Source organism: Vigna umbellata, chromosome 5 (assembly GCF_029865625.1).
Source record: "Vigna umbellata cultivar VRB3 chromosome 5, Vumbellata_1.0, whole genome shotgun sequence".
NCBI lineage: Eukaryota > Viridiplantae > Streptophyta > Magnoliopsida > Fabales > Fabaceae > Vigna > Vigna umbellata.
This window is the reverse complement of record NC_142169.1, coordinates 25396250-25410255: the sequence shown is the minus strand read 5'-3', so window position 1 is coordinate 25410255 and position 14006 is coordinate 25396250. Positions and strand designations below refer to the sequence as shown.

General features: G+C 29.4%; 1 protein-coding gene and 1 pseudogene across 1 annotated transcript; both read left to right on the top strand.

Moving 5' to 3' along the window:
* Positions 1-452: 452 nt before the first annotated feature.
* LOC124829963 (ethylene-responsive transcription factor ESR1-like) lies at positions 453-1191 on the top strand. The gene has a single exon (XM_047303552.2). The coding sequence runs from the start codon at positions 493-495 to the stop codon at positions 967-969; it is 477 nt and encodes a 158-aa protein (XP_047159508.1). The 5' UTR covers positions 453-492; the 3' UTR covers positions 970-1191.
* Positions 1192-12195: 11004 nt separating this feature from the next.
* On the top strand, positions 12196-13607 carry LOC124829973 (PRA1 family protein F3 pseudogene; annotated as a pseudogene).
* Positions 13608-14006: the final 399 nt, after the last annotated feature.

The window sequence follows — 14006 nt, the reverse complement described above, 5'->3', positions numbered from 1 at the left end:
AAAAGTTACAAAAGTCATAATTTAGGTAAAGCGGAGAGATATAGATTTCTGCGGAAGATTCGGCGTAACAACAACTGAATTACTCCCACACTTCCCCATTTCATCCTACAAAAATGTACCTAAAATGAAAAAAAAAATCCCCTTTTGTCTTTTTTACTTTAATTATAGTCTTCGGCTATACGATATAATTTCGTGGTATTCTTTTGGGGTCAAGTATACGAATAATTGTGATGAAAGACTTGGCCATGTTTTAAATTTTATGTCGTAAGATAATCGCATTAATAGTATAAAATTTAATTATGCTTATGCATTAATAGGATGAAGATAAAATGATAAATTAGAAAATGGGGGCAAATAGAAAAAAAAAATTGAAAGGAGGTTCCAAAATTAGGAAACGGAAGCTGTCGGCGAAACCCCAGACTGTCCCCACTCCTATTTATATACAAAACCCTTTTCATTCTCATACCATCCTCACCCACTCACTCTTCTCCAATGCCTGCCCACGCGCCTCCAATCAACAAACACTCTCCGCCGCCGCCCAAAGAGGCCCATTTCAGAGGCGTCCGCAAGCGTCCCTGGGGCCGCTTCGCCGCCGAGATCCGCGATCCCTGGAAAAAGACCAGAAAGTGGCTCGGAACCTTCGACACCGCCGAGGAAGCCGCCAGGGCCTACGACACCGCAGCAAGAACGCTCCGAGGGCCCAAGGCCAAAACCAACTTCACCTACGTCGTTGCTCCTGCGATTTTCGCTGCCCCTGAATCTCAGGCCCCAGCCCATGACCCACTCGCTAGACCGGTCGAGTTCTTCGGCCTTCCCTTGTTCTTCACCACGGATGCAGATTCCGGGGCGCCGGTGAGGTCGGAGTACAAGGGCTACAAATTGGAGAACATTGCCGGATTTGTGGTTACCAAGGAAGAGAAGAAGAAGCCGTTTTTGTTCGACCTTAATCAGCCGGCGCCGCTATTCTGAAGCGGCCGGCGGAAAACGTCGGCGGCGATGGCCTAGTGTTTTTCTTTTATATATATTTTCTTTGAATTTGTTTATATGACTTATTTTGGGTGCTACATGGCCATTGTTGTGATGTTGTACAGTTCAGGTTATAGGTTTTGAGCAACATTTTGATTATTGCGGTAGAAACCAGCTGGGGATATGTTTAAAGTTTATTTAGCTATTTGTTTGTCGTTTGTTGCATCCTTGGATTATCACTGAACCTATGTTAGTACGTAAGTTGCATACTTCAAAGCGTAAAGCTTTTTGGGTCTGTTTTCACCACCGTATAAACTTGAAATTAATCAACTCTAATTTACCCAATCAGTTGTTTTGCAGTCGCAAGACTTTGGCTTATTCTGTGTGAGCAACAGTAAATTAAGTAAAAGTTGCTTCTTCTTTTGTTTTCAAAATCAGGTAAAGGTAATACCTTACAAACATGAGCAGGCAGAAGTGCAGAATCGATTAAAGTTTCAGAAAAATGGAAAGAAGAAACAAAAGAAAAGGAAGGAAAGGGGCGAAGGTTTAATGTATACTGTGCATGAGACTCAACGTGCCATTGGCGAAGGTTTGGATGTTCAAGTCCCATTATATTTATATATAATTTTTGTTTCCTTAGTGACCCACCTAAATCAAACCATACACACACATAAAGACTATCCAAAAATCTTCCTACCAACAATCAATTACCATTATATATTTTTCTTAGATTACTAAAAAGAAGAAATTAGAATAGAACAGGTTTTTGTGTACAAGGTCTTTCCGTTCTTATGTGCATTGCATTTATTGTACATGTGCTGAGTTCCTTTCCAAAATTGTGAGTGAGGTGAAAAATTTATATCTTTCTGAACATATTTGGGTTTTGTCATCCCATGTTGCATTCCTTTTTGCTTCATCTCCTTGGTGCTTGAGGTTAACTTGAAGGATCTCCAATTCATGTGTTATTTATTTGCTTCTTCTCCTAGTTACTTGAGCTTCACATATTTGATGGTTTGTCCATTCAAACTCATCACACCTACAAATGACTAAATACACCTACACATGCTATCCGGAATCAATTGTCACTACAATCCCTAATAGTCATAATTAAAGTGATACACACACATATATATATACATAAATATATATATATATATATATATATTTAAAGGCCATGCATTCTAGATTAAGATAAAACCCTATGATTTTTATCTCTTGTTCACAATAATTATAAGTATAGCATTGAACATTAGTAGCGGTCCGGATATGGGAAAGTTAGATTGGACAGTGAGTTTCATTTCTATATAATATTTTTATTTTAAAATTTAAAAATAAATTATATAGAATCATAGTCTGTTATAATAATTAGTATTGAAATTATGCATGTAATTTTTTAGTTAAAAATTCATTATATTTGTTTTATTTATTCAAAATAAAATTAATTTTTTAGATACAAAAATTAACTTATATAAACTTAAAATTTGAATAATCCGACCAAATTAACTCGCAATCTATATTCAACTAATCAATAAATTAAATAATTAAATATAAATTTTAAAATACTAAATTTAAGTTATAGTAGATTGATCAGGTTGAATTCGAAATCGATCCAATCCAATTTATGATAAGATCTACCTATTGCTGTATTTTAAAATAATGATTTTTTAATAAAATTAAGTGGAAAAGTTATCAATTATAGTGAAATAAAAGAAATAAGAATAACTATAAATTTTAAAAGTAGGAAATATATAAAATTTAAAATTCCTATGTTTGAAAATTTTCATAAATTTTTCTCGCCTCCATTAAATTATTTTTATAAATGTTCATAAATTTTTAAATTTTCAAATTCAGTTATCTGAACAATATATTATATCATAAAAACTAAATTATCGTGTCGGTATTCTCCTTCGAAAAGTAAGGATAAGTTATATTATTCTTATTTTTTTTAAAAAAAAAACACTAGTTTGTATCATCTTATTTCTTTTTTTTATATATAATATATTTTAATCATAGATATGGAAAGTAGAACCACCTTAACGACGTTTTTTTGAAGGCATCATTCTCCCTGAACCCACCCACCAGACAAAGTCGAATAGCACGGGCAAGATACCGTTCAAAGGGACGATGGTGATAATGGGAATAAAAAAATGGGAAAAGAATGAGCAGATAACTTCGAACCTAGTCAAGATTGAATACTAGGTTTTTTTTTTATGAATGGATCCATTTTCCTTTTAAATTATTGAAATGAATAAATTTTTAAAATTGCTCACATAAACAAATTGTACTTTAATTAAGCTTATAATTTCGTTTTTCAAGTTTAGATATTATTTAAAAGTTCGTGTGTCATACAACATTTATTTTGAGGATGAAGATCAAATCATAACTTTTTTATTATATATGCAGAAATCTTCATTACTTAAGTTTTTTTAAAAAGTTAACAATTTAACAGTGTTCAAAATTTGAAAAAAAATGTTATTATTTTTTATTAGATTTAAAAAATTTCAATACATTGAACCTTACTCTCTTGGAAAGTGGTCAACATTGATTAATAATGACATGAGCTTCGTTCATTCTGACTAGGACGAATATATTGAAAAAGATATTGGAGTGTTATATTTAAGTACTTCTGGATTTTTATCTATAAAATATAAAATATTGTTCTCTTGGATATACCGACAAGTACAATTTGTATATAGTGCTGCCTATATGATGAAACCGTTCTTAAAACTAAGCGCAACCTCTTGGATTATTAAACATTTTTTTATAGTAAATAACATTTTATACGGTAATAATAGAATTAAAATATTGTAATGTTTCTAAAGAAATTATGTAAAGCATTCTAATTTTCTTATCGAGAAGAATTTTAAAAAATTACATCTCTTTCATGAAAAGCTCTAAATGAGCATGAAAGTGAAATATGTGGAGAACTTTTACACTATAATAAGCATGACACAAAAGAACCAAACTTCCAACTTTAAGATAAGAAAGTACTTAATGGAAAATGGGGGAGGAGAAAAGAAGAAGAAGAAAGCAATAGAAATAGACCGAATAGTAAAATTATTTAGACGAAGGAAAAGAGGGTACAAAGCAAAGAAAAACAAATAAAACATATTTTTTTAATTCTAATTAATATGATAGAGTAATTTTTTTAAAGAAAAATACTAAAATGTCTTATAAAATGAAATTTAATTAAATATTAAAAATGTTTAAGTGCGTAATTAAATGTTAAAAATATTTAAATGTTTATCGCGTAACTTGAGTTGTATTCTTTCTCATAAAAATAACTATTAATTATTTAATACTTGTTAATGTTCGTAATTTTATAAAATAATTTTATTTTTAAAATGTAAATTACAGTTAAAATAAATCATAAATTTAAATAAAAATTATTATGAAGTTTTGGTTGATAATAGATATTATATTTCAAAACAATGTATTAAAATAACTATTTCATAGAATACCAAAATTTAAATTTATTTATTTATTTTATTATAATAATATTCAAATATTAATTCAATATTAGTCATATTAAAAATTAAGAATTATATTAATATGATTAATCCATCATGTGCTTTATAGAGTTTTTCTTTATGTTGATAATAACTTTCTTTTACTTAATATCTTTTTTAATTTCAATATTTCCCGTAATTGTTTTTTTATGATTGTAATTAGTATGAATATTTTTATATTGTATTATTTTATCAAGTCAATGCTTTTTAAAAGGGTGACATAATGGGTTAACCTGTTTAGGCCTCACTCGATATTAGTCTGTCAAAAATGAACCAGGCCAGACTGATTTGTTAATTGAAAATAGGTTGAACTTTACAACTTGGTCCTTCGAGTTGCAAGACTAGTTCGTCTATTTTTTTTATCATCAAAATATAATATCACATGGAAACAAACTGAAATTTTATATTTTTTTGTGTGAAAATGGGTTGATGTCGGACTATCGAGCTATCAAGCTGATTTCGGATTGAAAAGAACTATTATCTGGGTTGTTTGAGATATTGGTCGAGCTATATCAAACATTGGTTATGTCGTCGTACTGTGTTAATGAAGTTGGTTGGCTCGACGTAACTTACTATTCGGCTTATCAAATTGTCGAACTTGGCGAACCGAGTTAGTTTGAGTTCTCATATTAAAAATGTTGTCTCAACCTGTCTTTCATTGGTGGACTAATAAAATAACTAATGAGGTTTCACCTTTTTATCATCTCCAATTCTCTAATAATATTAATGTTAATTTAACAAAACCATATTCACTTTTTTTAATAATATTAAAACTATATTTAATAAAAAAATATTGAATAATTACTATAAATATTATAATAAAAAAGAATTATTATTATTTTTTTACTTTTGGAAAGTTGAAAAATGAATCTCAAACTCACATCTAATCGTCCATTGGAATCCGCATGACATTTACTCTTTTAAGAAAAGTGTAAAGTTTTTACACTTCTTTCCTTTGTTTTCTTTCAGGTACTTGTTATTTTACATTGTATCTTGAAAAATGGTTGAATTTTCAATCTTGAATCTGTAAATGAATTCTGTTTCAAACATAATATTTAAGGTTATGTTTTAGTAAATTTTCCCAAATCTCTGCAAAAGAAGATTTATTGAATGTATGATCCAAGTGGCTTTGGATATTATAGACCAGAAAAATAGTTAAAAGAGAATACCTCATTAAAAATAGTCATGAAAGTTTTCAAATTGTACCAATAATATAGTTATAAAAAATACCTGAAAAATATTTTTTCATAAAGTTGATTTCTTTAATAATTTTTTGCAAATATTAAAATTTGATTAGTTTATCAGGTTAGTCAAAAATTCTGATTCGGTAGTTTAAGACTGAAGTTTTTACCAGAATTGAAAACTGTATGATTTTTTATTAAATAAATTTATTTAACGTGTAATATAAGTAATTTCAGCCATAAGATTTGATGTCTATGTACGTAGTCTTCTAATAATAATTCAGGCTGTTTTAAATATGTTTTTTGAAAATATTATTGAGAAAAAATGTTTTAAATTTTCCATATTAAAAATATTTCCAATCCTTTCTTTCTAGTGTAGGCCTTTGATGTTGGGTTAGGCTATTTTTTGTCAACAGAAACAGGAAAGATACGGGAATATTTTTATGCATCCCTTTTTTCTTTCTACACCCCATTAAAAATATGATTCACTTCAATGGATATTTTCAGGATTCATTCCATTTTTTTATTTAAAAATATATTTCGAATTGTGTAATCGGAATTCATTTGAAAAAAAATATTATATTTAAAATATTCTTAATAATATTAAAGGAGTATCTATACTAATAAATATAATACAATAAATCTAGACAATAAATAAAAATATTCATATGAAAATAAAATCGATAAATATTATGTGAAATTATTCTGATTGTTCTTCATTTTTATCGTACTCTCAGTTGGCATTAAAATACTTCAATTACTCTTAATATTAAATGATTAATTTTATTAATGAATATAGACAATAAATAGAAAATATTCTAATTATTTTTGTTATTAATAAGAAGAAGAAGAAAAATAAATAAGTACACTAATAATAATAATGATAATCATATAATAATAATAATAATGATAACGATAACAATAATAATAATATTAATAATAATAATAATATATTATACAGTTCAGAATAAATTTTCAGATTAAAAAAATACATTATAAATGATATAATCAGAATATAATAAAACCTCGAATAATATAATTTAAAATGTATTTATGACGAAAATAAACTCAAAACTGTATTCACGAATTGTAGATTCCTAAATAATATAGAATATATTTTCGGTCAGAAATATATTTTGAATTATATAATCGAAATGAAATAAAAACCTTTACAAAGCTTGAATGTTGAGATGCGTTGGAAACCATGGAAACTCAAGAGACGATGGGTTGAAGGTATGGATGACAAAATAATTTATATTGTGAGTAAAATTTGGAATAAATATTAAATAAATATTTTTAAGAATATCCACATATAATGAATATGAATATTTAATTCTTGATGGAACAAGTATAGTTTTATGATATTTGATATATGAATATTCACTATTCGTTAATAATTATTAATTATTAGTAAATTTTATTTAAGTATGTTTTCTAAATTTAAGTGATCAAAATAAATTTATCAATGAAAAATATATTAATAACGAAAAAAATATTTAGAATTGCCTTCATATATTTTTATTCTTTTAATTTATATGTATGAGAAGTTAATTTTGTAATAGTTTAATTTTTTTAAAACTTATATATTTGTGGAACTCGTTTAAATTTATCTTATATTTACTACTATTAATATTTTATTGTGTGATTTAATTTAAATTTTTATTAAAATTAAACTTTTTAAACTAAAATTATACTTTAAAAAGTTATTTTAAGATTATTTTATTTAAAATAATAAAATAAAATATAGTTAAAACTGTGTTAGTTTTTATTTTGAAAAATTAAGTTATTTTCCGTTAAAACTGTGTTAATAAAGTTAAATATATTCGTATTGTTTTATTTTAAAATAAACAAAAAAAATATAAACTAGCCCGTAACATATTTTTAATATTATTAGTATAATATTAACAGGAAAAACTTGACTGCATCAAATTTATCAAAATAAAAACCAAGTATAAAAGTAAATTATATATTTGATATTTTCCTATAAAAAAGTTACATAATTTAACCCAAAAATAGGCCATTCTAACGCAAAAGGAAGTTATTGTACCAGTGGCATTTCACCATTGTATTTAAATACTATTTTCTTATAGCTTGTATGACATTGAATACAATTTTCTTATTATAATTAAGTATACTAAGAATTCACTGCTGGTCTAAGTGTGTTTCAATTATTGTTAGTGTGTTTTTTAATCTTAATTTACAAACGAGACAAGTTTTTATCCTACGAGTCAAGTAGCAATGATCATTATTATTTGCCTGTAGTTTCTTCCATTGGAATCTCCCACTTATATAAGATTCTGTTACATTAAGTAATTACGAGTAAACTTTTTACTCTTGAAAACAAGTTTTTCATAAATTCTTCTTAATATATTTTTAGCTGTAATAATCCCCTTTAATTTTTTTTTTGTTTTAACGAGAAAAATAGCTATTTACTTATATGTTTTTATAGGAAAAACTGACACAACACATTGATATAACTTTTCAATTGTGTTTTATTTCCATTTAAGTTTGAAATACACTTATATTTAAAATATAATCTTTAGCATGAGCTTCGTGAACAAGGCAAAGTAAATCAAATAAAAAATTATTATATCTATCTATTTACTACAGATAAAAAAACGGAAATATTATATAAACATTAGTGTTTTTGTGTACGGTAATAATAAGATGATACTAAAATAATGAAAAAAAGAATAAATCAAAATGAGTTTAAAAATGTGTCGCGAGAAAGTGAGACAAAAGTGATGGTCAATAATTTTGGGGTTGTTGGAACCGTTGAAGAGGTTGGGCCACGGAGGCAAAATGTAGCCGTTGGTAATAGGATGGGCCAATGAAATATCGCCAAGTGTGAAATATGTACCTAAAGTTCCTTGACTACTGCCTGGTTTTTAGGCTATCTTGCGATTTAGGTGAAGAGTGTCTTCTTCTTCCGTTGACATTAAGTTACATCCATTGTTAGGTTCAGTTTTTATTTTCTTTCAATTTGGGGTGCAATGAAGAAGAAAATGTTTTCTCACAAACTAATCAACAAAATTATACTTCTAATCTATTTCCTTTTATTTTGTTATCTTCTAATTTATTTTGCTTCACTTTGTACCATCGGTCCTAACATATAAATTGATATTAGAAACTATTTTCTCAAAAACAAAAATCTACAAATAACAAGTTTATTGTCTATTATCATCATGGTGTAAATACCATTTTTTTATTTAACTGATTTTTTCAACCTAAACATTTTTTTAATTATGAAAAGAATAAAAAGTATTTACAAGTAAATTATAAAAATCTATTTATATTTTTTTATAATAATAATAAGAATAGTTTTATTATTTTAAAAATATAACACATGCAATGATTATAACTCATCCTGCAATAAAGTTATAAAAATTATTTATATTTAATTTTATTATAAATAATGATTTATATTTACGAGATTGTGTTATCCCCTCAGTTGGTCAATCTCCATTCAGTTTTTCATGTCCCAACTAAGAAAGTATGTACCTGATCCTTCTCACATTTTAGAAATAGAAGAGATTCAAATCCGAGAGGATCTCTCAGTGGAAGTACAACCTGTTTGTATAGAAGACACTAAAACAAAGGAACTTAGAGGGAAAACTATCAATTTAGTCAGGGTGGTTTGGGATAAGAGAACAGTGACTCTACATGGAAACTAGAAGATGACGTATAGAATTTTCGATTTTTTTGTTGTTGGGGAGAATGTAAGACCCATGAAAAATATTTACAATTTTATTACTAATAGAAATAAATTTCTTTGTGAATAGAAAATATAATAAGTCTATGTAAAAAAAATGTGGAAAGTTAAATAAGAAATTTTGGTAGCTTAATTGGTAGAAAATTGTGGTGATGTGTTCAAATTATTTTCTATCTTTTTGTTTAAAAAAACGAAATAAAATAAAATAAAATTTAAAATATTGATAGGGGATAAAGCACTCAGATTTAAAAACATTATTGAGGGAGCAAATAGGCCAAGTGGTGATTAAAATATTAATATAATAAATAATATTAAAATAATAAATAATATTAAAAAATTGTTAAATAGTAAAATTTTTGGACTATAAATAGTCATGAGAGGAGAGGTTATTATGCACAAAGAGAGAGAAAATCAAGTGAGAGCTTGAGAAATAGAGAAGAAAGAGTTAGGAAAAAAAAATTAGTTGCAAGAAGAGTAGAGGTTCTCGAGAGTTTTCAGGGAAACAAATTCGGAGCAAGAGAAATGTGGAATAGAGGTAGGGGAGCTAACCTTTCTAAGCTTTTATATTATGATTTAGTATTGTTTTATTACTATTCATGTCTTGAAATTTTGTGTACTGTTAATGCTTACTGTATATCTATCTATATTGAATTTCTATGTTAATATTATATGTTGTTGTTTTGAATTTGTAAATAAGAAATTTGTTAAAACTAGTTGAGGAACACTTTGGCTAAGGAAAGACTTGGTACTTAAGTTGTCCATTGTGACGCACCTCTCTTTCCTGGAAGTCTACTCGACAAGCTTTTAACTTAAATCTTGTTGAACAGATTCTGTACTATTAAATTATTGTGCGATATATCTTGTTGGAAATGAAAATTTCTGATGAATTCATGTTATTGTGGTAGATATGGAATTATGAATTTTAATTGTGATGGTAGGATGGAGGAATCTTAAAAACCGGAGTTGGTACATCCCTGATCATAGAGCAGCCCTGGTCAAATCCAGTAAGTTGTGACTAGTCATATGTACTGGCGTTTATGGTGAGTTTGATTCGTCAAACATTTGATTCTTCTTCGGTGACCATTTATAGTGATATTTTATTATTATTAATTTATTTATACATTCATTTTGTATGATTTCTGTGATGATTGTATTTTATTATATTGGATTTGAATTTATGCATCTGAACATGATATGAGTATTATGGGGAGATTTTGTAATGGTATGATGTGAGTTGAGGAATACGAGCATGGTACGAGTCTCGTGGAGAGATTCAATAATGATATGGTATTTGTGTAGATGTTGAGGGTGTCGTAGTTGGAGATTATCCTGATACTCTAATAATCATTCAGTCTCATGTAGAGAAGGATGAATTATGTGGTGAGAGGAGCAGGAGATCCTGGTCTATGTGTCGGTTTTGAACATAGTGTTGAGGACTAACCTTGTGGATGATATGTAGTATTTTGGAAGTGTATTTGTAAGAAGAAGTAGAAGTCATCACAAGTGCATAACCTCCCGTGACCACTCATCAACATATTATCGAGATGAGTGTCTATTGTAGTATTGTGGGATGAGTATCTAAGATACGATTGTTGTATGATGGTATGAGGGTGTCTGACATAATTATATGAGGTTTGTTGAGTGTATCAAAGTAATTATGCATGTTTTATAAATAATTGGTTGCATGTTAGCTCACCCTACTTGTTTGTGTTTGTGTATGTGCGATGATCGTATAATTCGTTATACAGGAGCAGATGAAGGAATGTCATCTGATCCCGTGCCAATGAAGAGAGAGATAGAAGAATAAAGTAGAAGAATTCAAGTTATATTTATGATTTTGTAGTTGAAATTTGAGTTTAAAACATGTATAGATAAATATCTATGAATTTTCAAGTGTGGGATTACATGATGTTACCTTAATTGTAACGTTACAATATACAAATTATGAATTATCAAGTGTGAGATTATCAGATGTTACAAATATTACGTTGAACACCTACTGGATTCGACGTACTATTGGTGGTTTAAAAGAAAGAAGAAAGAGAATGACGCGCTAGTTTAAATAATTACCATCATAGAACGTCGAATTGAATGCGGATTCGACGTTCTACAATTGCATTTATTTACAAAAATGTCACCGATCATTTTTAAAATTGGCTATTAAGTGGTGGAACGTTGAATGCGTGAAGTTATACGCTATTTTTACACTAGTGAAGAAAAAAGAAAAATGAAATTTGAATGAAAATGTGAACATTTCTTTAAATAATTATTACCCATGATAATTATTTTATAATATAAGATTATCTTAGACATTATCTTAAAATTTATTAATCATTTGTTATTATATAAAAATTTATTAAAAATTAAAATAAAATAATTTATAATAAAATGTACACTTTATGATACATAAATAAACTATATATGTTATAAAAAAAATTAAATAAATACATAAAAACAAAATATTGAACTACTTATATATTGTTTTTTATAAATAAAAACTAAATTAATTAATTTATCAGTATAAAAAAATTTCAAGAAAAATATAAAAAACTCTAAAATGTATATCTCTAAATAACCATTTATGGAATATTTAAGAATCAGTTCTCAATAAAAGAAAATTCCCCCTCCAAGCAGTTATGGAAAAGAAGGTTCCATGATAATTTCAGTGCTTCTGGAAAGTCATGGCAAACTTATCTCTCTCCTTTCATCTGAAACAATAGACAACATCTTCATATTATGCGTTGTAGCTTCTAACCTATTCTCGCATCCAGTACTACCACGTAGTCAAAACCCCAAAACGCCAAACAATGCTCCTTTACTTACTTGACCCATTCATAGTTTTAGAATAAAAACTAATGTAAAAATACTATAATAATCACAATTATGCATAAACACCCAATGTTTAGTTGTCAACATGTCATGTTTCTGCCGCGTGGGACCCACATCGCTCGAGTGCCCCACGGGATTTCATGGACTCGCTGGCATCGCTGATCATGAAGTAAACGACAGCCAAACACTGCCTTTCCTTTTTATTATTATAACGCTAACACAATACCTAAACGACACCGTTCATACCCAACTCAACACAGGCACATGAAAAACTTTGCCCTGAATCTTCTTCTTCTTCATTATCTGAAAAACACAAAAACAGTGTGGATCTATAATTTCATCATCCGATTAACGTTAATCTTTCAAACTTTCCGATTTTAATTACTTTAGATGCGATGTCATCCACGTCTTCCTCCACGCCACATTACAGTTCTTTCCCCTCGCCCTCATCATCATCCACCGCCACTCGTCCTTACTTTATCGCACGCGCCGCCACATCCGCACGCGCCGCTTTTGCCACGCGCAGACCATGGGAAGAGGTATTCGCGCTCTACTCTTTCACGCGTCCCCACTCCATCAACGAAGCCACCATGCGCGTGAAACGCAACCTCAACCACTTCCGCGTGAACTACTTCATGATGGTGCTGTTTGTTCTCTTTCTCAGCCTCCTCTGGCACCCGCTCTCGATAATCGTGTTTTTGGTGGCGCTGGTCGCTTGGTTCTTTCTCTACTTCTTCCGGGACGAGCCGGTGATGGTGTTCGGCTCCTCGGTGGATGATAGGACGGTGGCGGCTGTCCTTGCGGCAGCGACCGTCGTGGCCTTAGTGTTCACCGGCGTGTGGGTGAACGTGGTGGCTTCGATTGTCGTCGGGATTGCGCTGGTGATATTGCACGCTGCTTTTAGGAGCAGTGAAGATTTATACTTGGATGAACACGAGGGTTACGACGGTGGGTTGCTTTCGGTGGTTGGGGGTACCCCTACAAAACGAACGGGAGGGTACACTTAGTATCTAGGTCACTCTTACGTACATTTATTTTATGGAAACATCATTACCTTAAATACTATACCATGATTTTTGTTTTGACTTTTGAGCATTTGGGTACAGTGAAATGAATGTTCACGCATTTTTTAACCGAGCCAGTAGTAGGGAAAGTTTATGTTATGGATTCTTTCTGGCTCTTCGTGCATACAACTTTTTTCTTCTTTTGCTTAATTGGTTTAATGTGTTTTACTTGGTCGGGTTTGTAAAGTTTAGTCTAGGTTATTTTGAGTTCTAATTTCGGTGTATACTTTGTTGTTTGATTTTGATATGCTCTTGTAATAGGCCATTCATGTTGTTGTTGGGTAAAACTTTTTATAAGTTGAAAATGTACATGCATCTCACTTTGTAATTATTTTCTCATTCTTTATTCAGTTTACATCCGAATTTAATTTTGTCAATTCAGTCTTCCAAATGTTACAATCTTACATATTATCCTTTTCCAACATCTGGATGACAAGTTCTAGCTTGGTGTCTAGTTTTTGAATAAAATAGTAAGAGGTATTGCTAGACCCATCAATAATGGTATACCTAGAACATGTTGGTGATGATAGTAGGGTTGTTTCTGTAAGAAAGATTGCTCATTTTGCAAGTACTTGAAATGGTAGGCTTTTTTGGTTTGGAAAAAGCGATTCGTGTACCCACAAACAGGTCCTTAACAATAATGTTGGAAATGGATAGAGAAAGTTATAGGGAATTTAAATTGTTGAACGAAGCTAATAATAGATGCATCTTTGGAGAGAAAGGGTTTGGGTTTGGAGATGTGATT